This window comes from Scophthalmus maximus, chromosome 7 (genome assembly GCF_022379125.1).
Source record: "Scophthalmus maximus strain ysfricsl-2021 chromosome 7, ASM2237912v1, whole genome shotgun sequence".
Classification (NCBI taxonomy): Eukaryota; Metazoa; Chordata; class Actinopteri; order Pleuronectiformes; family Scophthalmidae; genus Scophthalmus; species Scophthalmus maximus.
In genome coordinates, this window is record NC_061521.1 from 12,402,587 (window position 1) to 12,429,677 (window position 27,091).

Consider the following 27,091-nt stretch of genomic DNA (forward strand, 5'->3'; position numbering starts at 1 on the left):
TCAACTTAAAAAGAGATGAAAAATTTAACTGGCAGAATATGTTAGAATAAAAATCAGATTTTTCACAAAATCTTACTCTATAGTCATTTGTTATTTGAACAAGCAAACTAGATGTGCATAATCTGCACATCACAAACGGAGACACAAGATATGAAGTATAATGCATTTCTTTCATGCTCACTTTTGATGAGCCTTCTCCCGTAATGTGTTCAGGGTTTTCTTTAGGTTCATTTTGCACCATCACCGTCAATCTGCATGATAGAGATGGTGGAAGACAAGAACTCATTCTGTTTAAGGGAGAGGCTCCAGGTTTGAACAATGTACTTTACTTCCACAAACCCTCTGAGACACCAACCTGTCCACATCTTAAACTCATTTATTTATTGTATCAATTATTTGTTTTTTTCTACACGTGTTCATTTTGCTATAACTTAGCACTGCTAAGGTAAAATTGCTTCACTCACTGGCCCGGGTTTGTTTGTGTTAGCATTATGTTACAGTTCACATCAAATTGTATGTAAGTTAAAGCATACACAAAGCCAGAAGTTACTTTCATTTATTTTTATTAAGTTGCAGGTTTGGAAATTGTTTAATTGTTTGCTTCTCTGTTCATACTTACAATTGTTTGTTCCTTTGTTCAGAGCCACCACACAGGTCTGTGGTTTGAAAGAGGCCCCGCCCAGAATTTCCTGGTTTTTATGGTGTTGGTGATGTCATCGCTGACATCATGGGTTAAACCACCTGGTGGGGGGGTTTCTTTTTAGTCGAAATGCTGAGTTTAATAGTTTATTGTTTGTGAGTTAAACCTGTTGAGATGCTTACCTTTCAGATAGTTATTTAGAAATGTAATGAGCTTGGGAAGGGAGCTAAATGATCATTTATATTTCCTGGTGTTACGGTCACTGTATGCTTCACCCCTCAGTAAATTCTAGTACGGACGGAAGAGTGGAGGTGTTGATTGAACACCCTATATATTCAATAGCATTGGTGCTTCTCCAGGAGAAAGAACAAGTTGAGGTTGTGCTGTGAACATGTGCCCTTTTCGTCTTCTCAGATTTATTTTCTTTGATTTTGACAAGGCACACATGTAATGGAGAGCACTGTGAATAATAAGCGTTCACCTTGAGTCAACATGTCTGCCTACCTACTGCATTCCTTTGACGTTTGAGCCAAACTATCTTACACAAACAAGAAGAGGAGGGCAGAGGTATTTGAACACAGGTGAGACACACATCACGAGCAGGTACAGACTGTAAAGTCAAACAAGCAAGAAAAGAATTCACCGGAGCCTTCTCCTAGCGGACCATGTCAGAACTATTACCAAATGTAACTCAAAGTAGAAGAACGCTTGGAATAAAAAAAAAAATATTTTCTGTCTCTATTGCATCTATTCTTTTAATTTGTGCAACACGAGTCCTACCTGATGCAATAATGAATTGGTGAATCTGTTAAATGAAGTGCTAAATCCCATGAATAGGATGGTGGTTTAAAGGCCGGTGCTCGGCGGCCATTAGATCAGACTGTGGTTAAACTCAGCGGCTGCCGGGTGTGAAAGGAGTAGGGGCTTATCTGAAAACAGATTGGTTCTGTGGTCAAGCTTGTCTCTTGTCTCTCTATCCCTGCACACGCCCTCCCTTTGTCATGTACATGTATTTGATAAGCAAACAAATGTGCCCATTCTTTTTATGACTTTGAAGTGGCACACGTGTTATATGCGGTGTTGCCATATGATGTCGGAGGACTCGGCTACAACTGATAAGTAACAGCAACCAAAGAGACGACTTAGTTCTCTGGAAAAATCAACATTTTCACTTGTTATTCTTCCTCTGGATAGAGTGCCTGGCTCATCACTCAACCAACAAATCAAATTTAGTTTTAAAGTTAATTCAAGTGTAATTGTAGTCCAGAAGCTAGAGGCATCAGCTGAATTTAGTGAACTCCCAGTGCACAAAACCCCACAGGTCCTTGCATAATCTGATGTACTACAACAAAGACACAATATTTAAAATATGTGTTATATCTCTGAAGTGAACGTGAGCGTTTCTGCTTTAGGACAGAAACACTGACAGACATGACAGTGTTGTGAATAATTATTGCAATGTATTTAATGCAAAAGAAACTCAGAACATAAAAGCATTCAATCATTAAATTCTGAAAAACATAGAACAATAATTAGCAGAACTCCTTTTACTCCATTTCTAGGTCAAGCTTCCAATAGAAAAAACCCTCATCAAGCATGATGATTAAATCAATGATTTGACATAAATTATGAATACAACCCTGTATATTTGTAATATCATATGAAATAAAATTGCCAATCCTTGACTGGTTAAAATGATTGAAGAATAATAATCAGGATTGCTGAATAAAGGTGACCATGTGCGTCAGTCCACCGCTCAGGGAGAGTTAGAAGTTCTCATAGTGATGCATGAAATGGGCCTGATCCCTCTTGTTCATCTGCTGGCAAGCTTTCTCCACGTTCTTGGTCAGTCCAGGTGGTCCGCAGCTGAACACGCCGATTTTACCCACCTGCGGAAAAATAATGCCATTTTTTAAAAGTTGAAATAATTCATTATGTCTAGGCAAGGTATACAGAGCAATGTCCTGGATGATGATGAAGACGGATTACGGGGCTGACCTCAGGATGAACTTCCTGCAGTGAGCTGAAGAAGGACACAAAGGGTGGACGGCCGAAGTGGGTGACAGATCGCAGGCCAGTGAAGAGGCTGCGGTTCCAAACCTTCTGAAAGTGGCGCTCGCACACATACTGTCCACACACAACAAGGACAATGACGGTGAGTTCATTAGCGCTTTTCATCATTAACGAAATGCTAAAGGAACAGTTCGACATTCTGACCAAAAAGGCTTTTTCACTGACACTGCATTACATCACATGTAGATGAGAAGATGCCTGGCTTTGTTCAAAGGTATTTCTGCTCCTCTGAAATAGTAATTAATCAATATTTCATAGGATGTCTATTTGATACAAAGACCAAAGTGTAAAAACAGCAAAATGGGATTTTATTCTTTTTTTTGCTATTTCTTGGGCAGGAGCAGTGACTTCTTGGAGACCAAGAATTAAAACAAACAAGATATGCTTGGGCAGATTTGTTTCTAGGCTACCTGCTTCCCCCGTTTCCAGGCTTTATGCTAAGCTAAATAAATGGCAGATGGCTGTCACCTCAAAATTAACTGTTCCTCAATTATGAATAGCATTAATAAAATTAATGTTTGTGAAATATTCAGCAGCACTTCAGTCCACTTTCTGTACTGGGCTGCAGATCTCACCAGCATGGTTGTGCGGAGGTCGAACTTCTCGGCCACCTGAGTGATGTACGTGTGGACGGAGACCAGCTCCTGGGTGTCAATCTCCTCCACCTCCCTGATGATGTCGGACACCCACTCAAACTGACGCTGCGTCCGGGTCACCCAGATGAAGTACACCTTCAAACAATCAGCACATGAGACTGAGCTGCTAAAACAAATAATGCTTCAAGATTAAATGGGCCGCATATTGTCCGATTTTTTTTTGCTGCACCTTTTTACACAGAATCTTGGACTTGATGGAAGACTTGAACACCAGGTCTTTGAGGATGGAGGCGAATGGGGTGACACCGATTCCTCCTCCCACCAGAACAGACACCTCAAAGTCAATCCACTCCTGATGGCCCTCACCAAACGGGCCATCCAAGTACAGCTTGATATTGAACGAAATATGAATTCAAACGTGGTGACGAGACAAATGGATGGAGGAGCAGAAGAAAAACAACCACAGAACACGATGACCTGCCTTTGGATAGGCTCCGAGCTCGATCAGGCTCTCTTCGGTGTAGAGCTCTCGGAGCTGGCTGGTCCAGGGCCCCACGGCTCGGATGTGCAGGCTCAGGGTCTCTTCGTGAGGTGCTGATGTCAGCGTGAATGGGTGGTACTCATCTGTGCCCAACATCAGGCATGCTATGCGAACCCACTGGCCTGAACGGTACACAAAGCCCTGTGGTCGCTTGAATTCCAGATGTGTCACACCTACAGGTAGGACAGCCAGGGGAAGTGTGAACTCCAATGCACGAATTGCGTGATTTCAGTGAAGATGGTGGGGAAGTGCAAACTCATGAGCAGAGACTTAAACCAAAAATAGAGTCAGAACGGTGAGACATTTTAAGGATTGTGATTTTTTTACATAAGACGTGAAGTTTAACCTGAGGGCAACAGCTCAGCTCTGACCACCGGGATCTCCACCTTTTTCCTGCTCAGGCTGATTAATTTGTCCAGCAGGAAAAGGAGCGCTGGAGGGATTAGATAGATGTGGAAACGGGGCTCTTGGAGGAGGGCAAAGCTGCCATGAATTACTGTCTGTTGGAGGAAAAACAAATCCAGCATCACACCACCAGTAAATCTTCCTTGATGAGTCATGAGAGCCAGCTGACGGCAGAGGGGATTTGTGCTGTTCATTAAGTGGGAAAACTACTTACTAGAATGTACACGACAACGTACAGGTAATGTGTGATCCAAAATCCACGAAAACTGGTGCGACGGAAATGGTGTGAGGCAAAAACATACATGAATGACAAAGTAAACAGAAGCAAGATGCCTGTCATTCCTGGGAAAAAGGACAAAGTAAAGCATAAAACAGGATTATGTAGTATAATAAAAAACAGCCTGTGTACTGTATAACTGCTGCAGGTCTAAAGAGAGTCCCCTACAATACCTGGAACCGTCTGAAAGAACCACCACGACCACTTGAGAGGAAGTTCAGACCTAAAATAAGAACCTACTGTTATTAAGCAAAATGCCACATTCTATTGCTCTGCTGCAAAGTGTACGCGTATATGTTATAAAATCAGGAAGGTATTTCAAACATTACCCATTGTTGGAAAATACTTTGGGGAACAGACAAGACAGGATGTTGAGGTCACTGATGGAGAAGACGTAGATGTTGACCACGTGGCCCAAGCTATGAACCACTACAGCGAGGACAGAAATAAGAATAAGCTCTCAGAGTAAAGGGGACAGGTGAACACATCCAAACTTAACTTCCCACCACCAACGCTCTGTCTTTCTGCCAACCTGACAGGAGGATGGCAGTCATGGCCATGAAGCGGTGGAAGTCGATGGCGGCATCGAAGGGGATGTACCGGTTGAGGAAGGTCTCTCTGCACAGCGTGATGAGGTTACGACACACGGTGAGGAGCGTGTAGGGAAACAGGAAGGAGATGGCGGCCGCTGAGCCGCGGGAGACCATGATGCCCACCATCGAAGTCTCAGGGATGCCTGTCGATTCAGCCTGCAAACCGTAGTCTGAACACAGCATTTTCAATCAGGTCACACCAAAAGGACTATAACAAAACAACGAGACATAGTGAGGAAGTACAGCACTCACAGTAACACCGTTCGAGCGTCACACCAGCCGAGATGCCGTACACTGTGATGAAGCAGACGATGTGTCGGCGATAATTCTCAATGAATCGTTTGAAATGTTGGATCTTCTGCTGCACTGGGTTCCTTATGTACTGGTCACGCTTGGGCTTCACATAGACATTTGGAGCGTTGACGCTTAACCTACAAATATATAAAATTCCATTTGACGTTATTCAGTGACAATATTCTGTGTTCTGTCTGTCACTTGGCTGTGTAAGTACTTACATAAAGGGTAAATGTTTGAACTGTGACAATCAGATCGGCTAATCAGAAAATCTGCCATGTCAAAAAACACACTGCTGCAATAATGCAATGATAAGAGTCAGCAGTATTGGTTCATTAGACGTTGTGCAGCATCTCATCTTTCTTTTATTCGTTCTTCACTCAGAAACTCATTTGCAGAGACGGAAAAATAACACGAGGAACGTACTTCCTCCGTCTCCGTATCTCCGGTCCATCAGACTTCTTGTTGCTGCAAAACGAAAAAGTGAGCACATATCAAATCAAGAGCTTGGAAACAGTGATCACAGGAATTACATGACACTTCATGAAAACGTACAGTGAGTCATTATTTTTTTTTGTCTACAGTGAAAAGCAACAGTTGTTACTGTTAGGATAATGGATTATCTGACTATCTTTGGCTTTCTTTTTTTTTTGATGCTCTGCCTGTACCTGCAGGACGCGGCTTCCGCTTCCCTTCATCTCCATCCAACTCACTCAGCCTCCTGCAATTCATTCATCAATCTTCTACCCCCTGCTGCAGTATGAAAGCACCGGCTCCAACACCACTACTCTGCCAGATCGCCGGATATCCTGTGGTGTCGGTGCCTCGGCCAACTCTTGTCTGAACTTGACCTTCTGGAGAGCTTTTTGTATTTCTGTGCCTGTCTTGTCTGAAACGCCAACTCTGTGTTTCTCTGCTCAGGATCACCTGCACAAACCTTGTCTGCCTGCCAGTCTCTCATCCACACCCCCTGGACTGTCAAACATTCTCTGGATCACTGTCGGACCCTGGCACCCCCCGGTGTGCTATTGAAGCCTTTGTTGGGAGTCTGAATTACTATGCTGTGCCTCTGTTTCTGTGTTCCACCTCAAGAGTCTAAAAAAGTCTTTTACATTAGTGAGCTGGAAGACAAATTACAGCCAGTGTGACCTGTTTGCTGGACAGATGAAGGACACCCTCTGGTCTCGACTCAGCCGCTTCTTCCCCTGTTTCTCCATCCCTACACACACACGGCAGTTAATTCTTCAGATGAGGTCAGAGAAATTCTTTTTGATAAAGAAGCTCTTGTTAAGACAGAACATCGCCCGACCTTTGACATTGAGTTTAGCAAACTGCAGCTCCTTCTCGTGGTCCCGCAGGAGGAAATGGAAGTCCGCCCATGAGATTTTCTCCTTGTCATTAAAGCCTGCCGCCTCCATCATGGCCTTGATGCCGTCCTCTGCTTGGATCTTTGACAGGGCACCGTTGGAGATTTCAATGAAAGACCTGCAGCACAACGAAAGGGTGAAGACAAGCCAGCAAACAAAACAAACAATCAAGAGATTTGCTCCAGGCATTATAAGAAAACAGGCGATCAGACCTGAGCATCCTGGCAAATTCTTCTTTGGACAAGAAACCGGTTCCTCCAATGTCGTTCATGGAGAACATCAGTTTGGATTTTTCCTCAGGAGACCCTGGATACATACACATCGATGGCAGATACTGTTTACTGGTCTGCCACCATATGGCATCAAGTTTTTATCTGCCAGTCATGTATTCCAAAATTCGAATTTTGAGATGTTACATGTACAGTGTGAGGGTTCTATGTTCTATGTCCTGAAGACCAACAGTGCTAGAATATCTTGGAGTCTAGCGTTTTACCTTTCATGAAGATTACCATCACATCGAGAAACTCCTGGAAGGAGAGGTAACCGTTTCCATCTTTGTCAGCCAGTGTGAACATGGAGTCCACAAATAAAGAGTCCGGCTTGAGGCCCAGTGCCTCAGCAAACTCTGACGCCGCGAGCTCGCACTGGAGAACCTCTCTGGCTTTCTCGTGGGAAACGCCGCTCATGTCGCCAGCGTCACACTTCTCTATTTCCAAGACCTGCGCACCAGAGGGACAGTGTCATTATAGTTTGTCACCAGATTGGCATTAGTGATATCACTGACGGCAGCTGAGGTTATCATCACAGATGAGGTCACCATCGAGACTAACGATTAGTTCTTTTGGCCTGAGGTTGGACCTAATTTGACCTCAAACAAGGTTTGACGACATGTTGTGGCGAAGCCTTAAAGCTGCTGCCGCCGAGTATGACGGTACCTTGGAGAAAGCGTGTCGGATGAAAGTTTCCACGATCTGGGCCCTCTGCTCTTTGGTTAAAGCCTCCTTCAGCAGTCCCTTCTCTCTTGTCTCCTTCACTCTAATTTCCTGCCCGATGACTGTCGCCACCGTGCGCAGATGCTTGACAAACGCTGTACGTTTACTCTCGTCATCAAAAAACAGCAGCTGGATGAACAAACGGAGGACAGCGGAGGAAGGTGAAGAGGATTAGAAGGAGACATAGTGATGCAAATAAGGTCAATCTGCAGAATCGTGCTTGCAACTTCTCCATGACTGGAACATTGACTTTTGGCTGTACATGCTTGCACAAGATGCACCAGTAACAGTTTTTTTCTTGCAACTTTGAATCAGACATCAACTGAATCGTCAGGTCAACCACCCTTTCCTCTCCCCAGCCACTCACCAGGTCGTACTCTTTGGCTACTTTGAGCAGCAGAGCTCTGCAGTGACGGTCGTTGGAGAGACGGACATCTATGTAGTCCTGGTTGCCCAGATTGAGGCAGCGCAGAGCGGCGCCGGATGTGTCGGAGACCTGCAGCCTCCTCTTCTCATCGACCTCCACGCTGACTGGATGCAGAGGTTTTTTATGGCCCTGCCACTCGTAGGCTGGAGCAAACAGAAGCAGAGTTAGAAGAGGTGGAGTGTGAGTGAAAGGTAACAGAAGATACTGACCGTAGAAACAATAGCAAAGGCATTTTGGTTCAACTATTACTCGTGAATAACTTGTGAATACCTGTTCCATGTTATCACATAAATGCATTGTTCAAACTAACATGACGTACATTAAATATCAGTAAAATATTAACGGCAAAATCCTCGCAGCTGATCTGTCAGCTGATGTTAAATAATAACTGACACTGAGTCGTTGTAAAATCGGATACATTTATGATAGGTAGATAGATGTGATGTTTTCTATCAAGATTAGACACTGCCAATAAAATACGGGTGAGATTGTCTAACCCCACAGTGATTCATACCAGTGATTCCCGCAGCCAGCTCCTCCACTTTGGCACCAGCTCTTCTTCTTCTTCTCTGAAACTTCCTGTACCTGTACTTGCGAAGATACGCCACCATACAGGCCACGAGAAAACTCACTGCGAAGGTAAAATAATCGAAACTCATCACCCTGCTGATGGGCCATATCAGCATTACTGCAGTGCAAAGAGAGAAAGGTGTGTGACGTTCATACTGACCGACAGGAAAGAGCAACAGAATAATGATAAATATGCCAAAGCCAGCTTTACTCCCATCAAAATAATTAAGTTTGGTCGCGTTGCTGCAGCGATAGAGCATTGATGCATTCAGCTGTGTGGGCTGAGGACAAGGGTCACCTAAGGCAAGAGAGAGATTGTAATTTTAGTAATTCATTAAATGGAATATTCCTTTATTTGTGTAGTACGCATGCTGTCTATTGTACCATTCCTCCAGAAGAAAACATTATGTTGTATATCAGTGTCCTCTGCGCTGGTGACTGCAATAAGGACGTCATGAAACGTCACGTTGCGGATCGTCTGCACTTCCTCATCTGTAAACAAACTGGAAAACACGCGAGTTGAAAGACCTGCGGTGGACCGGCTGACCCACATGACATGAGAGGATGGAGCTAAAGTAAAAGCTATTTCTGCCCTATAGTTTACCCATTCTGTTTGTTCTCGAACCAGAAGCGGTCTCCATTTCTGACGCGTTCAAACTGGTCCAAGATTATGGCGGAGAAAACTGGACCTGGACCGTCGAGAGACTCCAGCAGTCCCCCGGGGAAAAGCTCCAGTTTTGAGATGTCTCTGTCATACAGTTCTGCAACATCATGGAGCAACTGTGCACAACACATTTTAATTCACCATGACACTTTATTTTTTATGCAGTTCATGTTTGATCTTAGTTTAAAGACATTTTGTCCTTGCCTGTGGGTTGGTGCTGTTCAGTTTAGGATTTATCTCCTCAAATGTTTTGACCGGAGGCAGATCCAGGGCTTTTCTGACCTCAGCGTAACTCCGCAGGCCAAAGTCTCGTCCTCTCTGGATGGTCATGGCCACCAGATCAGTCCGGGTGAACCGCAGCGGTCCGTACATGTAGTCTACCAAGGTACAAGAAAGAGCAGAGGATGTTCAATTCTTACTTTGATAAGTATCAAGGAATGACATGTAGAAAGATTCAGGCTGTGAATACAACAGATTAACAACCTCTCAGGTCCTCCACAACAACATTGTCTTCTCTCTCTGCAATCTGGGAAGCCATGCCCATGAGGAGGTCGTCTACGTCCTGGCTTGTCTTCACATTGGTTCTCTGCAGACAAAAAGACAAAACATTATTGAATACTTTACCAAAATCTCCTCTCTCGCCGTCTCCTTACTGAAATAATTCTGCTCTTATTTAAAGCAAACATCATACGAGATTGTTATGGAGAAACAGTTTGTGGTGATAAACACATTGGATAAACACCTCAATCGAGTTACAGTCAAATTCTCCCTTGTAATCTTTTGGAGACGAGAAAATGCAGAATTATGATTGTTATATACCTGACGTTTCCAAAAGCTGTTACAGAGACGCATTGCTGGCGATGAGCTGCCATCTATGTTGATTATCTTCTGAAAATGGCAGGTTCTGTTTCTATAGAGGGAAAAAAAAAGGATCGTCCATGCAATAGACCGCTTTTCTTAAAGTAAAAACACATTATGTTTGATTAGTGTGTTTGGCACCGTTCACAGCAGCGCATTGAAAATAGTGAGCTTTCATTTTTCAGTTTGCCATGAGGCAAAAGAAACAGACAAAGAATCGCTACCTCATGTAAACACCAGGTGGGGCCATTGTGATGCCAAATCGTACGGCAGCAGCCTGGAACTCTGGAGAGATCCCTGGATCAACAAACTTCTGGTAACCTGTAAACGGTCAAACAAATGAGACAGCTCATAAAAAAATGACACAGCTCATAATCCATAAACTGCATGAGGGGAATGACCGGCAATGTGACACGACTACGAGATGAGTTTGAAAGAATCCTTGCATGTGCAAATCTCCTCCAGTATGTCATCATCCAAATGATCAGAACGAGACAACAAAAGTAGTATATAGGAAAAAAAAATCGAGGCGATGGGGTCATCTGACCATCGTCCCTTAAACTTTCTCCGCCTGCGGGTGCTTATTCAGCAGGAGAGGGAGACTCAGGGTGATGCTCTGCTGACGGAGCACATATTTGCCAAACAGCACCAGCTGTAGCTCAGCTCGCCCTGGCCTGTGGTCACCGGTGCATCACCCGTTCCCCTCCACTTGTACGCACACGCACTCTGCCTGAGTCGTACCTGGGTAAGGAGGAAGCCTTTTGTCTCCCAGATATCCGGGCAGCCATTCGTAGAGAGCGGTGTTCTGTTTGGAAAGATTGCAGGGGGGATAAGAGTAATCGCAGTCATTTAAATCCACACAGTGAGTTAAACTCTTCCATGAAAGGATGAACTGAACGTGACAGTTTGGGCTTTGATGATAAACCTTCCTGCAATCTGAGCTTTTATTCCACTCTTCATATATAAATTGTGATTTTATGACTGTAGCTTAATCCTTTGGATTTGCTGTGATTTAAAATGTTACTTGTAAATGGTTTGTTGACAATTTATTTTTCAGCAGAAGTAGAAAAAGTGTGTGTAATGTTGTTCGGGGTAATTGCAGAGAATCTGCTAATTGAACAAGTCATAGATGATGCGCGCATGCTTAAAACCAAAACCGTCAATTTTTCTCCACAAAATCACGAGCACCTGGCGTTGATGCGACCTCTTCTTTTTCCTCTTCCAGGGCGCAAATGAAATCAGCACCTGTGCAGCGAGAGGATTACGCGGAGACTTTTCCCTCTACCTGGAATGTGGCCACAACGGTCCTCCGGGCGTTTTGAAACAGCTCTTCGTCTGACCACTCTGGGTGTTCCTCATGCAGTTTGGAGGCGAGGTAATTGTGGTAGCGAAACCAGATAATCCCCTCTGCTGCCGTGAACATGTTCTCATTGGCCCAGGCGTTTCCCAACTCTAGACAAAGAGGTTGGCATCAGTTAGTTAGATTATTCCATCATGGGAATTAATATGGCTATAGCTACAACAACAAAGACGGAGAATGGGCGTTTATATAGAAAACTGTCCCAAAATTCATTGAGACATATAGATCTATGATTTTTGGGGTGGTTTTTGATAGATATTCCCCTTCTTATCGATACAGCGTCTGACACTCCCATTGCACTGATAGATGAGGATCTCTGACCACTAATGGAATGATAATTTGGCTGTTTGTTTTCAAGGACACGACAACAGAGCAGTGACAACAGGAGAAGATCCCTCTGCCTCCGCCTCAGATAATAACTACACACCTTTAACAACACAAGCAACAAAACACTGGGTTCATGACACCGTCTTCGCCTTCCTCGCTATAGAGACGGGGATTTACTGCGGCGAGCGTGGCAATCCATTTACACAATAATTAAAGAGTCATTACACACGTCAGGCTGGGCCTCTCTTGACTCAACCTCTCGGGCTTGCAACCATGCAATGCAGCCCTCAGTGAAATAATATTTGCAAGAAGTTATTACTGTTTGCTTTCAACAGCCTGCAGTATCGACAGGGCTGACGTTTCGACATCAGGTAAATACAGAGCAGATGATAGATTTCAAAGTTAAACCAAACAAATATTTAAACGCGTGTAAGTTTAGGGATCTGGAGATCTATTGTTTGCATTTAACAATTAGTTTGTGATGTGCACAGATTGTTGTGCACAATTGTTTTAAGGTGAAGAAAATACGCACCGCCAAGCAGTGGATTGTTGTTCACAACTGTGTCTTTCTTCTTGGAAAGCGACACTGCTGTGGTTGAGTTTTGTTGCATGAAAGGCCATGAATTACTAAATATCACTTCGTGCCAATACGTCTTCAATAAATCACACTTAACTATTGGGTTGGATGTACTGGGCAAATTATGTTCGATGGTGTTTTAGAGTGAACTGTCTCGAGAATGGACGACGTACAGTAGGAGTCTAGTGGACTTTTCTGTCACAACCAGCTCGTATTCATAAATCTGCGCCTGGTCAGATACACCAAATCAGGTAGTGGAAGATGAAAAAATGAGTTATTGGTACAGATGAGAAGTTACAACATGTCTCACCATAGAGGCCATGGGGGCCTTGTTCTCCTGTAGAGGGGTCAGCAGCGCTCCACATGAGGTTGCGTCCGCCTCCATGTTTTGGCATGTTCCACTCAAAGCCTGAAGTCAAGAGCCCTCCTGAGAAGCTTCTCAGGGAGTCAGACCAGGACGTGGAGGGGCCGTAGATGGAGCTGCCGTCTATCCATGCTGTCACCAGGTTGACCTGCATGTGTTGCATTTGTTTTTCTCATATTAGAGCACATTTGGGAAAGTGAAACATGGGGTGACACGATGTAAAGTACCCTCCAGAACTCCCTGACGTGGTACAGCTCTTAACTTACTGTTCACATTTCACGATTATTTCTGGAGGCTGCAATAACCACTGGCAGAAATGTCACTTTACACTGTTAAGGGGTCAATGATCGGCACCTGCGTGCGAGGGTTGCTGGGACTCTGTCCAGACTCCTTGTCCCATGGTCCGCGCTGGAAGGGCAGCAGGACTTTCCCCGTGGCAGCTGGGTCAAACACAGGGTCGCCTTCTGGGACCGGGATGTTCATGAACTCAGGCGGACACCCGGGGTGTCTCGAATCGAAAACTTCAAAAGAGACATGATAACCTGCAAGGTTCGAGAAAAGTGGATTATACTTCAAAAACGTTACTCTATTAAATTCCTGCATTGTCAGTGAAGAAGGGGCTCCGATGGGAGTGCATTCAATCACAGACATACCAAGAGAGACAAAGGCATATTCGACTTCAGCCTTTTGAAAGCAAATGTTTCATCTCTTATAAGTGAGGGGCCCTATACGCTTTTGTCATTTGCCATTTGGGGAATCCTTTTGTCTGTGAGTTTGTCACTTAACTGTCAGATAAACAACAGGAAGGGTATTATTCCATTTTTTTTTTTTTGAACGATTTCATTGCCTGCAATGCATGATGGGTGGAGAGCAGGCGCCGACCAGTGTAGTGTAGATCATTAAGACTCACTTTGGCTTCAAACTATAGTTTGGAGGAAATTAGAATTTGGGCACATTCCGATGCAACTAAAATGCATTTGGTGTATTTACCAAAGAAGAGGGAGAGCACGGTCTGGTTGCGGGCGGAGGGCAGACCGGACGGGCCCCCGGCCAGCAGGCGGCTCAGCGCGCGGGGGTTCGGCAGCAGCGGCTCCTGGACCGGCTGGTAGACTCCGTCCCGGTAGTGCGCGGGCACGAGGCGCACGAGGTGGGAACCTGCGCGGGCGTGAACACAGCTGAGACCGTGGCGTGTTGTTGGCAGGCAGAACTCAACTACCTGCGTTAACTACTGCCGCTGCGGACTTACCGACAGCTCCGCGCCTGGGGGAGCCCAGGCTGTTGTACCAGCCGTCAAACCGAGGGACCTCCCGGGCGACTTCGGCGCGTGACTCTGTTCAAGCACATCGTCGAGATTTCGTCGGAACAATTTTTCTTTCTACGTCAGGCGAGTTGAGCAAAGTGAACGTCCGGCTGGCAACGGTCGCCGTCTACTCACGTTCACCCACGACGAGCACCAAGCCGACCACTGCGCACACACTCCAAGCCCGTTTACGCAAATCCATTGATGCGAGAGATGGTCCGCAGCGCAGTCCTGTGCCAAGCGCAGAGAAGAGCTCCTGACAACTGCACACAGGGTAAAGGTGAGTAACACTTGATATTATATTTTGGTCAAATTTCCATGAAATAAAAAGTTTGGCCTGACAGAAATTAGAGAGAAAGGCAAACCCAGGGTGTCTGCAAAACTTTGACACTGCTCCTTTTAAAAAAAAAATCTTTAAACATCAGACATTCACAATACCTCCTTCCCTTGGTCCCAGGTCATTGCATGCATACAATGAACACGATCACATGATATTTAATATGAGAAGAGGAAAGCCTTGAGTCTTACCTCCCGCAGAGGTTGAAATGTAGCGCAGAAGAGTGCAGGAGCACAGGTGCAGGTCAGGTGTGGTGCAATACCTCAGCCAACATATGTTGCACAGCTTGTCCCAAACTGCATGTGACCTGTTACAGCCAAATGGGAATGGTCATCGTCTCTGGATCACACCTCCCCCCCCCCCCCCAGCTTCCCAGTGAATTCATCCTCCTCCTCAGAGACACAAAGGAGGCCGGTGGTATAAAAGAAGCGTACGTTCCCTCAAACGGTCACACTTCACTCTCCTCTACCTCGGTCCTCGTCTTTCAACGTTCAGGTAAGAAACCTCTCGACCTTTTCCCTGTGCCGTTAATTGGTGTTATTGCACTCTTTGGAACTTTCCTATTTATCAAAATCATTCACTTATATAGGAGTTGAGAGCAACTATTCACAGCATACACACTGAGCAGATGGATGTATAGAATCGCACGCCTTTAAGATGCATTTTCTTTCTCTGCAGTAAAGATGCAAACCAGTGCCAAGGAATCTGACATGCTTCTGCATATGTCAGACATGCTTTGCACTTTATCACGTTCAATGTCACACAGTCGTAATAATGTCCCATCCCTTATCTACCGCAAGAGACAAGAGCCGCAATCCGTGCATCTGGAGGAAACTGAGAACGCCGCCTCTTACACTGTCGTCTCTGTTTCACTGTCCAGTCTCAGCTGTGTCTGCGAGATCAGGAGCTGAGATGACTTTCTACGATGACATTTACCCATTCTACCCTCTACAAAGGACTTCCTTCATCTTCAGTGGCCGCTTGTTCACCATTATCCTGGTGTTCCTTGTGCTGGCAGTCAGTCTCCTTCTCATTCTGCCAGGCATACGGGGGAAGTCGGTGAGTGCGAGCCGTCAGATGAACTGCTGCTCGCTGCAGACAACATCGCAAAAACTCAGAACTGGTGTCTCCCTCTGTGCTTGTTGGGAGGTTTTCTGAAAGTATTTCAACGCTCTGATTTAATTGTTCCCACCATTTCCCCCCTATGCATCGAAAATAACCTTAATTCCGTTATTTCACTTTCAATCAGAGGCTGTTCTGGATGTTTAGAATAATCCTCAGCTTGTTCATTGGTGCGGTAATAGTGGGTGAGGTTTTGTATTCTTATCATTACAAATCACAGATTTTCTCTCTCCTGGCCTCCACGATAAACATTTCTGTTCTTTCTCTGCAGCTCTCAACTTTACTAATGACTGGGCTGAGGCCAGAATGACCACGAATGCCACCTATAAGTCTTTCAGCAACGCCGTGGTCAACGCCGAGATCGGCTTGCACGTTGGACTGTACGGCATTAACGTCACACTGAAGGGTGAGTCACTGCTGCTGCGGCTGTGCGCTCAAAAAAACTTGAATACTGGAAGCTGTAATGTTTGACCGAGTTGGATGTTTGAATAAAATGCTGCAAAACAACATGCAAGACGTTTCCTTTTCCTGTATCGGTCCTGTGTATATTTTAGGTGTATCTGTCTCGCATTTGCTTTCTCTCAGGGAATCCTGTTGTACAGTTCAATGAGACCATTGACTACAACGAGATGTTCAGCTGGCACGGCACCATCGAAGAAGAGTATGAGGAAGCTCTGGAGAAAGGTTTACCCAATCCGATCCTCTACATTGCTGAGAAATTCACCCTCAGCAGCCCATGTGGACTCATCTATCAGTACAGATACTCTGGACGATATGCCTCTGCAACTCTCTGGTAAACTACACATGACTCACAGTATCAAGTTGTCGAAAAAACACACCAGCAGATACTTGTTCAAAAAAAAAAGAAATAGCAGAAAAACAAAATGGCACTTTCACAGGACTGCATTCTGCTGCTGGTTGCTTGCCAATATCCTGTTCTCCATGCCGGTCATCCTGTATGCTGGTTACATGATGATGGCAACGGCTGCCTTCCTCTTCTTCTCCATGGCCTCCTTCTCCACCATCATGAATGTGCCGCAGTGTGTTTTCTCCATAGGAGCTGACACCTTTGAAACAGAGTACAGTCATTCCTTCTGGTTGGCTCTGGCTACAGGTAAAAGATAAATAGCTGCACTTTTGATTTCACACGTTTTGCTACTTCCACAAATAAATCCTACTGGAGTGGCTTCTCCTAACTTGAGGTGACTTCCAGGTGTTCTGTCCATCATCATTGGGATTCTGGTGGTGACGTTTGACTTTATGATGCCAGAGAAGATGAAAGAGGCTTTCAGCTCTGGTGTTGACAGTTATGAGGATGAGGATGTTTCTGATGGGGAGGGCTACTTGAATTCAGTATTTCTTGACGGAGTGACAATTTCACCATCGACATCAAAAATCACCATGGTAAGTCGGTGGAATTGAGAGGGTAATACTTTCTCTTGATACATAACAGTCATCCCAGTACCTTCTAGCTGCTTGTAAATGAAGTAGTCATTTATTTACAAGCAGCAAAAATGCATTATCCACTGTCCTCTTGTGAATTTGTTGGAACATGTGACTTTGATATATATATATTGTTGCATAAAACATACTAATTTCTGTTTTGGGATATTTGAAATGAGACCGATTCAATATTCATTAAGATTAAAAGATTACAATTAAAAGGAATCACTTCCATTATGGCTAAAATGTTATGTCCATAAACCAGTTGAAATAATGAACCCTTCCTTTGCTGCTCATGAACAATGATCATTTTACTTCTGTTTCAGGTACATATATGAATCCACCCAGGGTTGCCTCGGGAACCTTTTTCCAACCAGTACTTGAAGGTGTTTTTGGTGAATGTGCTACAGGAGGAGTTTGTTTTAATTACCCACGTGAGCCTGTAAGTTTAATGTGTTCAGTGATTTATTGTAAATAGTTCAGGACTTGTTCAGTTCATCATCATGTTGCAGTACTTGTAAATACAATATATAAAGTTGTGTGGGATCCATACAATGTGTAAATATACTGATATGGACAAAATGGATTCTATGTCTGTCCCTGTGTGTCACTGTTTAACTTGTTTGATTTAGATCACTTTGACGTTTGATAGCCACTGCAGGATTTCCTGCACTGTGTTGCACGTTGCTGGTGGCCACCTAAATGTGTGCACAGTTTCTGAGCAGCTTGATTGGTTGAGTTTCCTTCTTTTCTTCTGATGCCCCCGAAAAAATGTGAAAACTCAAAAGGAAACAGCCTATGAAAGTTCAACCGATTGATCGCTAAACCAAGCAAATGTATTTTTATTGTCTTTATCGGTTTGTTTTTTTGCAGTAACATCTTCATAAATTAAAGACAAGCACGTGTTCAGCAGTGAGACTGTATTTTTTAGTGTTTTAACATTACATTCATTCAGTAATGTATATCTTTATACATTCTTGTACGCTCTGGTAAAGGTCATGATAACCCATACTGTTTGTCTGAAAAGTAGGTGTGTGTCTTTGGCCTTCAGCATCACCATAATACACATACTTTAGTGCCTTTGTACAGCATATTATTATTATCTTCCTTTAATATTAACTGTAATAGATTATCATGTCAGATTGAGAATTGATCCCTGGTCAGTAATTCTTCATAATAACATGCATATACTGTAGGAGTAATATGGCCTTTCCAATCAAGTCCTTGAGTAATCCAAAGTATTTACAGTAGAAGTACATTTTTAAACTCCATACACATTATAAAAATGACTAAATAAAAAATAAATGTACCAATTTATCTCTTCATAAGAAAATAACCATGACCTTAAAGCTACGTCTCTTCACCAGAAACTCACATACAGTACTACAGACAAGAGTATTCACATTTTAAGGCCATTATGACAATGTAATACGAGATAAAACCTGAAAATGAGAACGGGATGTTCTTTACGGCATTGCAACAAGAGGCCGAAAAAAATAAAATGATAGAAAAATAAATTCTCCTCGTTTTCAACTGAGCCACCTGTCTATCATCTGTCGTCTGTCGTCGTCGTCACACAGCCAGACATGCAGAACTACAGCGGGCCGATCCATGCAGGGACTCTATATGTAGACAGGCGTCTCCTGTCCCGTCAGCAGTCGGAACATCACGGCAGGCATCGTCTTCATGTTGATCTGGCAGGGATGAGAGGAGACGGGGGATGATTAAGAACCCCTTTATAGAAGCACAGTCACAATTCAATTTGAATCTCCCTCCCTTCTTAGCCACCAGAGGGGGACAAGAGACTTTGGATGAAATAATGACAAACTCATGAGCTTTGAATGGCTTTAATGGAAATATGTATATGAATGTATGGAGAAATAAGGGGAAGATCACACACAAAAACAAATTCACAGTGTGTTAACACCTGGTGAAACGTGTGAATAGTGGAGATGATAAAGAATGGTTGAAGAAGAAAACTGAAAAGGCCATAAGTTAAGCTATTTGAAATGTGAATTTTGGTAAAGTATGAATGACAAATAGAAAGCGATAGCAATTAGCTAAGCTCAACATAAAGACTGGAAACAGCAGAAACAACTACCCTACCCCCGCCTGAAGTTTAGTGAGCTTTCGATGTGCAGACCAGCTTTTCCCCTCTTTTCTAGTATTATGCTATACTAAGTTAAATGAAATTGCCGCACGCTGCAGCTTCATATTTACAGTACAGGCCAGAGAGTGGTGGCGATCTCAATCATCTAACTCAAAAATGATTAAGTGTATTCCCCAAAGTGTCATACTCTTACTATTGTATAGATACGAATATGCACTGTCATCAGTAGATTTCAGCTGGGGGAGATACTTTACATTAAATCCTATTAACTACTTACTACTTTGCTTTTTCCATTAAGATTTAAACGATTAACTATGCCAAAGGTATTTTATCATTTTATTATTATGATTAAATGGATGCGTGGTGCTGTATGTATGCATGCAATGATCTGGGATTCGAATCAGTCTCAAGCTGATGTAATTTGTTTGTGTATCTTTGAAAGGCCTGTAAAGGCTCAGTGCTTTGTGTGGCTCAGTAATTACTGAAAAACTGCCATCTTGTGGCATGAGGTGTTCTTACCTCACCAACGGAGACGGACAGGTTTTGGACAATCTTCTCATGTGCCATGGCAACAACGCTCTGGCCATTTATTTCAATGATTCTGTGTCCAACACGAACACCGCCTCGCTCCGCGATGCCACCTCGCATCAGACTGCAGATCTGCAGGGTGTGAAGAAAGATACTGTGACTGCAGAGTGCAAACTCTTTAACAAAACAGTGGTGCTCTTCAGAAGTTGCCAACCATTCAGTTTGGGCCTCAACCTAAAGTTTAGTGTCACGCTGCTCACTGACAAGCGCTTACTCACAATGCCATTCTGAACACTGAAGCCGAGCTGGAACTTGAGATCAGGTCTCTTGATGAGGACGGTGGTGACAGGGGGGCAGCTCACGATACTCAGCTTCACCTTCACCTGATTCTTCAGACCCTGGGACATGTTCAAAAACACATCATGTTAAGACAATTTTAAAGGATATCAACAAATCACATGACAAAAAGTAACAATGGGTTGATCCTACTCCTGGTATTGCCTGTGTAAGCAAGGCCTGGTATGGCACTTTCATCTGTACCATAGAGCTCCAATTGTGTCCAAAATTATTGAAGAAAATTCATTTTTGATTTGATCCCAAGTGCATTTACCTGCAGAACACTAGAGCTACAAATCCACATCGGAAAATAGTCCGTGATTAATGCTATATTTACACCTTTCTGTAATGATGGTTAACTAAACAAAAATGATATAACCTTTTTTTCCTCGAAATGAGAGTACATATTTTTCATTAAAAAAAACCCATCATAAGTAGATAACACTGGGCTTGGATTCAATGTGATGTGTCAATGTGTGGATGGAATAACTCACTTGGTTTCATGCATTTTTAATGCATATATATATATATATATTTGTATCAATTTAATCCGTTTGAGTGTCATCAGAGGTTACAGTGTGAGTTATAAATGGAGACAAACCTTTTTCCTCTGAGGTGACGACTAAGCCACTGAGCCATTCCCACATAAGATATCGTCAGGATTACTTTTACACCAAGTATCTGCAAAGACTCACTCGAGGTCCCTGAAATGCTCTGTACCTTGATGATGCCCTGACAGGTGGCCAGCGGCAGCCCCACCAGACTGGTGTCATTAATGGACATAAGCTGGTCCCCAACACTGAGTTTTCCAGAGCGAGCAGCGGGGCCGCTGTTCAGCATACTGGCCAGGATAACAGTGGGCAGAATGGAGCCCCAACCGGACTCCACGATCACCACCCCAAGGCTCTCCCCCTTCTGTTTTTCCACATACAACTGGAAAGCAGAAAAGGGCATTTTATAATCCTTTTTGAGTACATTTTTTTTTTTAATTTATGACATTCGTGAGAGTCTGCTAAAGCCATTTGTGTATATGGAAAACCATAATTTATTATCTACATTTCACTTGCAGCCAAAGAATACAAAATGCCGCACCTCTTTACAGTTGTCCGAGTTTGAGAAATGGACGAGGTCGTCATGGTACATTTCCTGGGAGTTGATGATGTCACTGTACTGTTTCTGGCTCAAGTCGGTCGGGTTGATGCCGTTGGCTCGCAGGAACTCCCTGTAGGCCACGCTGAAGGCCTGGCCAATGGACTGTGCAATAAGCTGTGCCTATGGGAAGGGGAGCGTGTGGGGAAAACTACTCAGCAAGAAAGGCTATCCCAGTTGACAACAGCAAGGAGGTGACAAAGATCACAGTGGTTTGAGTGACCACAGAATAAATATCTTGAGTGTAAGCCCAAAACTAAAAACGTGCGCATGTTTCACAGGAAATACTCACATCCTCTGACTCGAAGACGTAGCAGACCATCCTGTACTGAGTCTTCCCTTCGCCGGCAGAATCGGGAGATTCGGAAAAATCCTCTGATGACGCCTGAGACATGCGCCTCCGAGCCATCAGAACCACAATGCTACCAATGTCGGCGATGTAGGAGATGGTACGCAAGGCACTGTCCATCATTGTCTCCTGAGTGGAGGAAAAGAGAATAATAATCATCGCTCATTATGTGGAATAAAATAGATAACACAGCAATCCAAGCGTTACTAACCTGTGTGTCAGCATTCAGCACTTTGACAGCTTTGGTGGAGATGAACAGGTCCACCTCTGTCATCATTTGAGAGTCTTCATCTTGGCTCTTTTAAATAAATAACACAGAGTTTTAATGTCACACTGCAAACTTTGGGCTCATTGTCAAAACCCTGTCTCAGGGGAAGCACTAAAATTAAAAATAAATGCATGCAACAGCTCCACCATGTGGTTAAAAAAGAATGAATCCACTGCACAGCTGACCTTTCATAGATGGTTCACCTGCCAGAACAGATAAATCGAAACACTTAAAAATCCCATTCATAAATTGGAAAGCACTTTGGGATGTAATCCTCTGCCAATTCAATTTTTTTTTTAACCGCAAACAAAAACCTTAAAATTTGGAACCAGGTCCATATCTACGTATGTTACTTTGATAGCTAAAGCTAAAAAAGGCATTAAAACGGATTAACAGGATCCCAGATCCGGAGAACCACCAGAATGTAATCAATTACACCTGAAACCAAAACTCATCTTTATTTCAATTCTGTTCCTAAAGTTGGCAGAAATAAGCTTGAACTACAACAATGGGTTTTAATGACTGTCTCCCTAAAGGGGCAGATTACCTTGATACGCGTGACAGCTTCATGGGCCTGGGACATGCGAACGGTCTTGGTTGGGTTTTTATCAGACAACACCTGAGTGCAGCCAAGGTAGTTTGCAGCAAAGATGATCCCATCAATAAGATCTTCTGGCTCACAGGGTCCTGGGACTAGGCAGAACAACAAACAACTCTCGTTGTTAGAAACTCTAACTGGCTGCATAGGTTGATACAAAAGAAAAACTTTAACGTAAGAATATTTACCATCTTCAAAGCTGGGGAAAGAAGTAGCCTCCTGTGTTTTCTTCAAAAGAAGGTAATGGTCAGTTTGGCTTCAGTCAGACTTCAAGCGCAAACATTTTAATGGTATTAAATAAAGGTAAATGTTTGTGTGCATTGTGGACAATAGTAGTTACAAAAAAATGTATGTCCCAAACTGAAAGTAGTTGATTTACATCTTTGACAAATCAGATATTCTGGCTGAAAGCAGCTGTTGTTTACCACATCTTCACCTTGGGTGTGTTGGTCTTCTCTGCAGGGACGAGGTCCGGACACTGAGGCCTCCTGTGCTGCTCTGGCACATCCTCGGGCACCACGGCTGTGCTTGCCCTCTCACCCTGATGAACACAAACATCTGCTTTAACTTGGGCAAGTCTTGTTTTAAATATTTCCTTACTCACACATATTTCACCTGTGCCCAGTGCCCCTACACTGGGGGTTAACGAACACAAGCTACAGGGGATGAGATCTGACAAGGATCTGCCTCATTTGTCGTGGTTACCTGCTGGGTTTTCTCTGGCCGCCTCTGCCTCTCCTCCAGAGGCTCCCTCTGTTGTTCTGGTGTGTGTTGAGGAGCCAGCGAGGGTTTGATAACCCCGGGTTCCTTCTCCTGGCTCTTCGCAGAAGAGGGACATGGTCTGGGCACAGGGGGAGTCTCCCGCTGAGGCTGGGCCTTCTGGGTCTCGGCGGGTGACTGTGCATGGGAATGACGAGGTGGCGGAGGAGGATGTGGCTTACTGGAACCAGGCTTAGCTTTTGCCCGCACAGCGACCTTTTTGCAGTCCTTTGATGAAGACTTTGGACGCTGCTCAGTGCTGTTGGTCGTGCATCCTTTGATCCCAGAAACAATATGCTCAGTGTCCTCTCCGGTTCCCCTCCTCCCTCGTCCTTTACCCTGCCGCTCCCTCTCCTTTGAACCCATGTGAGATGACTCGCACTTCTTACTGGCTCCTTGGACATTAGGGTTTCTTGTGACTCGAGTGACATCTTCTCTTTCCTTTTCATCACAACCCTTTCTAATTTTTTCATTATCATTGCCCTGATAAAGGCTGGTTGGTCTTTGAACGCGGTTCTCTGTCTCCTCTAAATCCTCTATAAACCTGGCCCCATCCAGCACCTCTTCTATCTCATCTCCGTCACTAAAAATGAACCTGTTCTCCTGGCCCTTCTCCCCTCCCCTCTCTGCTTCATCCCCAGCAATCGGGGCACAGTGTGACCTAAAGCGATGGCCCGTCTTGTGCGGCTTAGTGTCAGATTGCGATCCCTCACATATTTCTGTGCTGTGACGAACTCTTGGAGTGAACTGTTCAACAGCATCGCTGTTCTCATTAATGTCATCTCCTCCTGCATGCTTTATGTAGCCGCCGTCCTCAGGACAGTAATGTTTGTAGTACCTCCTGTCCACCACGCCCTCTCTGTTCAAATGCAGCACCTCGTCATAGTCCTGCTCAACATCAGAGCCCACGTTGTCGTACTCGGAGCAGGTGTCCTCCATGTCCTCAGGACTGGGGTCAGAACTCATGTAAAAGTGTTTTGCAGAAGCCGGAGTCAGCTGATCATTGTTATCATCCTTGAAGGTGCAAGGTGGTTGCTCAGACGCCTCCCTCACCAAACCTTGCTGCTCCTCTTGGCTCTGGTTCGTGAGTCCTGGTCCAGGGCACGGTGGAGGGCTGGGAGCCAATATTTTGGAGATGGTTCCTGTCCTCTTACCATGAGCCATCACTGGCCCTGTATGCCCACTACTGTCAATCCTGTGAACATTAATATAAAACCATATTTTTTATTTTTTTCAGATTCTTGCATAATGATATCTGTACATTTTCACTTGACATTTTCATTCGCACATCTTCATTCATATCTCTGGACAATTTCATTCCGCTGTTTTCCTCGTGCGGATAGAAAAGTCACTGAAGAAATCATACATTTTATAACCAAGCTCACACACATTTCAGATTTAGATAACTTAAGCTCAGTCATTCTTTTCCACACTTTCACATCCCCTGTTAAATCTGAATAAGTGTCGTCTATTAGTATGACTTAAATAGTATCCACTTATTAAAGTCATACTAATCTACATTCATCCAGTATTTCTTCACCATCAGCACCCACACGTATCACCTCAGCCCTTTTGTCTGCGGTATCTGCTCATGTTATTTGTTATCTGTCATCTTGCTTTGTTGGTCTTATTTTGCCTTGATGTTCTGCAGAACAGGGAACCTTCTGTAAAACAAGCTGTAAGTGAGCAAAGCCAGCAGCACGTGGTACTTATTTTCTGTTAAATCATTGTGAACTTTTTGTGCTTATAAATACTTACAATGGAATGTGTCCCTGAATAATCCGTACAATGTGGTTAGTGAGGGTGCCAGAAATTATGATACATGACTTATATTTTATTTATTGTATGCTGTTTGTGGAATGGGGGATAATTCGATTGACATCTGAATGGCATCTCTTAATGGGCTATAGTTCAGTTCAAATGCAAACACAGCTGGTGGAAAACCAATTTCTTTCCCTCTTGTCTGTCTCTTTTTATGATTTGTAAAAATATTTTAGGAGCTAAAACAACAACAACGACAACAACAAAAAAACATCAGGCCACAGTTGCATTATTCAAACAAAGTCTTATGTCACTATGGAGGTCAAACTATAGTTAATCAAGAGCTAACAACTATGACATATTTGACAGTTTCATTAGTCCTCTGAGATGGTCATTAAAATATATTTGAGTTTTTGACTATATGTTCAACAAAAAAGAAAAGTAATTTGATGTCGATCACCGATCACCGTGAGAAAAAAAAGTATGTGATTTTTCACTGGCATACAGTATTTCCTTACTTTCTAACATTCTGTGGCCCATACAAATAAACATGAAAATAATTGGTGCGATTCACTACTACAAACACAGAACCACATATAACACCATAGACTGATGTTATAAAGGACCTTGTAGAGTTTATCAATTCAACAAAATAAACACACACATTCTTTATCTCTAATATATATATGTGTGTGTGTGTGTGTGTGTGTGTGTGTGTGTTTGTGTTTGTGTGTTCTCATAAATCATATACAATGTGTTGGAATTGCTGCCATTGCCACACGCCCAGTAATGTCATCATCATCCAAAACCCTCATGTAAACGTGAAGCATCTTGTGGCTGAACAGGATGAGGTGTTGTGTTTTGGTTGGAGCTTTTTTTGAATAATAATAATAATAATAATAACAATAACAATAATAATAATAATAATAATAATAATAATATGGTAGGTCTATTATGACAAGAAAAACCCTATAATGTTCCACGCAGACCTAATCATGATCTCTTTGCTTGATAAAAACAATTCATTTTGAATTGCAGTTGGGTGTTTTTAAGATTTCACGCATTTCGCCCTGCCCTTTGCGTATCTGCTGCTGGGGTATTTTATAAAAGCCATTACGCCGAACTTTTGCCGCAGCTGCAGGGGTGGATGTTGCGATGGCTCTGCTTTCCGCACATGTGGACACGCACTCCCCACCTGGCCAAATATCGATAATAAAAAATCGGATAGATGGTTTACCTGTACATTTAACACGCATTAATGGAGCCGACTCCCTCCACATGCACACGCACGCACGCGCACACACACACACACACGCAAACGCGCACACATTCTGCTGGCTTCCCCATCTGGAAGCATCATATCATACTGCTGATGCTGATGATGCTGATGCTGCTGCAATTCACATCGACCTTGATGTGAAGCGTCGAGACTGCACCACGCTGACTTCCAGCTTACAGGCTGATGTTGCGCCTCAGGAGCACATCCAGCATTGTCCTCAGCCCCCCTGTGATCGCAAGCGGGGTGGGCCCATGTATGCATCCCTATTACATGTTTCCATCTAAGCACAGATCCAATCCAGTGGGTGCACTTACCAACATCAGTCCCGTCGGCGTCGCTCCATGTAAGAACGCCCGTGCGCTGATCAGACCAGCTCGCTCTCCGGAATGGTGATTTTTGAATAAAAGCCGCACAGCAGCCCAGGAACCTGTGTAGAGAAATACACCTCCTCCCCCTCCACCCTCCATTATGTGCCGCTAGAATAAATCACCGTGTGAGGACTGCACGGTCGAACATACGCCTAAAGAACCGATGCACTTCATTTCAGTTTGAACCGATCATTTCTGAAATATTAACGTGATTATCCAGGATGTTGAAATAGCGGTGATATTTTTTTGGTTTGCTTCATTATAATTACAATTGACTTTACTTTATAGACAAATACATACACGCGTACATATTTCACATCTGGACCAAGAGTGTTTATTTTTTTATTTTTGCGTTTTAGGTAGTAACAAACATCGACGTGTCTGGGATCGATTAGTTCTCCTTAACGCGCTCTGTGGTCAGCTGGTCGCGCCTGGGGAGCGGGGTCGTCTCCATGGCAG

At 43.8% G+C, this 27,091-nt stretch overlaps 3 protein-coding genes across 8 annotated transcripts; 1 reads left to right on the forward strand and 2 right to left on the reverse strand.

Annotated features, from left to right (window-relative positions):
- Nucleotides 1–977: 977 nt before the first annotated feature.
- On the forward strand, nt 978–18,036 carry duox2 (dual oxidase 2). 6 transcript variants are annotated; one of them, XM_047333042.1, is made up of 13 exons: nt 978–1,221; nt 2,583–2,795; nt 8,138–8,396; nt 8,723–8,844; nt 11,523–11,672; nt 12,016–15,057; nt 15,443–15,621; nt 15,812–15,869; nt 15,956–16,090; nt 16,270–16,477; nt 16,584–16,798; nt 16,898–17,088; nt 17,454–18,036. In XM_047333042.1, exons 6-13 carry the CDS (start codon nt 14,883–14,885, stop codon nt 17,463–17,465), a joined length of 1,173 nt encoding a protein of 390 aa, XP_047188998.1. In that variant the 5' UTR covers nt 978–1,221; nt 2,583–2,795; nt 8,138–8,396; nt 8,723–8,844; nt 11,523–11,672; nt 12,016–14,882; the 3' UTR covers nt 17,466–18,036. The 6 variants fall into 6 exon arrangements, 5 of the variants coding, with proteins under 5 accessions (XP_047188998.1, XP_047188997.1, XP_035497218.1 ...); XR_007030947.1 differs by lacking the exons at nt 978–1,221; nt 2,583–2,795 and having other exon boundaries at nt 7,363–8,396; nt 17,454–17,569; nt 17,760–18,036; XM_047333041.1 differs by lacking the exons at nt 978–1,221; nt 2,583–2,795 and having other exon boundaries at nt 7,363–8,396; nt 12,016–14,505; nt 14,683–15,057.
- On the reverse strand, nt 2,109–14,477 carry duox (dual oxidase). Its single transcript, XM_035641311.2, has 33 exons — nt 14,361–14,477; nt 14,172–14,255; nt 13,916–14,080; nt 13,280–13,467; nt 12,872–13,073; nt 11,583–11,749; nt 11,039–11,102; nt 10,522–10,618; nt 10,259–10,349; nt 9,923–10,025; nt 9,644–9,816; nt 9,380–9,555; nt 9,160–9,278; nt 8,936–9,073; nt 8,720–8,836; nt 8,146–8,348; nt 7,722–7,907; nt 7,280–7,505; nt 6,999–7,092; nt 6,729–6,904; nt 6,569–6,638; nt 5,846–5,887; nt 5,378–5,556; nt 5,065–5,295; nt 4,862–4,961; nt 4,706–4,755; nt 4,470–4,597; nt 4,197–4,350; nt 3,791–4,023; nt 3,539–3,697; nt 3,289–3,444; nt 2,639–2,767; nt 2,109–2,529 (listed from the first exon to the last, which is right to left on the reverse strand). Exons 1-33 carry the CDS (start codon nt 14,425–14,427, stop codon nt 2,407–2,409), a joined length of 4,590 nt encoding a protein of 1,529 aa, XP_035497204.2. The 5' UTR covers nt 14,428–14,477; the 3' UTR covers nt 2,109–2,406.
- Nucleotides 17,927–27,067, reverse strand: apba2a (amyloid beta (A4) precursor protein-binding, family A, member 2a). Its single transcript, XM_035641316.2, has 12 exons — nt 26,579–27,067; nt 23,171–24,419; nt 22,902–23,006; nt 22,654–22,693; nt 22,415–22,560; nt 21,811–21,897; nt 21,543–21,728; nt 21,194–21,373; nt 20,822–21,034; nt 20,044–20,163; nt 19,757–19,897; nt 17,927–18,821 (listed from the first exon to the last, which is right to left on the reverse strand). The coding sequence occupies exons 2-12, from the start codon at nt 24,386–24,388 to the stop codon at nt 18,750–18,752; spliced, it is 2,508 nt and encodes an 835-aa protein (XP_035497209.1). The 5' UTR covers nt 24,389–24,419; nt 26,579–27,067; the 3' UTR covers nt 17,927–18,749.
- Nucleotides 27,068–27,091: the final 24 nt, after the last annotated feature.

Bases quoted from the DNA above. Each gene is read 5' to 3' on its own strand.
- duox (XM_035641311.2), bottom strand. From the start codon at position 14,427: ATGGATTTGCGTAAACGGGCTTGGAGTGTGTGCGCAGTGGTCGGCTTG. The intron at 5,557-5,845 runs GTACGTTCCTCG...ATATATTTGTAG, and splicing joins GAGATACGGAGACGGAGGAA to GTTAAGCGTCAACGCTCCAA. The intron at 2,530-2,638 runs GTCAGCCCCGTA...ATTTTTCCGCAG, and splicing joins TGCAGGAAGTTCATCCTGAG to GTGGGTAAAATCGGCGTGTT.
- apba2a (XM_035641316.2), bottom strand. From the start codon at position 24,388: ATGGCTCATGGTAAGAGGACAGGAACCATCTCCAAAATATTGGCTCCC. The intron at 22,694-22,901 runs GTGAAGATGTGG...CTTCTTTTGAAG, and splicing joins AGAAGACCAACACACCCAAG to AAAACACAGGAGGCTACTTC. The intron at 21,035-21,193 runs GTGCGGCATTTT...TCTGCTTTCCAG, and splicing joins ACTCGGACAACTGTAAAGAG to TTGTATGTGGAAAAACAGAA.
- duox2 (XM_047333042.1), top strand. From the start codon at position 14,883: ATGGGAATGGTCATCGTCTCTGGATCACACCTCCCCCCCCCCCCCCAG. The intron at 16,091-16,269 runs GTGAGTCACTGC...GCTTTCTCTCAG, and splicing joins CATTAACGTCACACTGAAGG to GGAATCCTGTTGTACAGTTC. The intron at 16,799-16,897 runs GTAAAAGATAAA...GGTGACTTCCAG, and splicing joins CTGGTTGGCTCTGGCTACAG to GTGTTCTGTCCATCATCATT.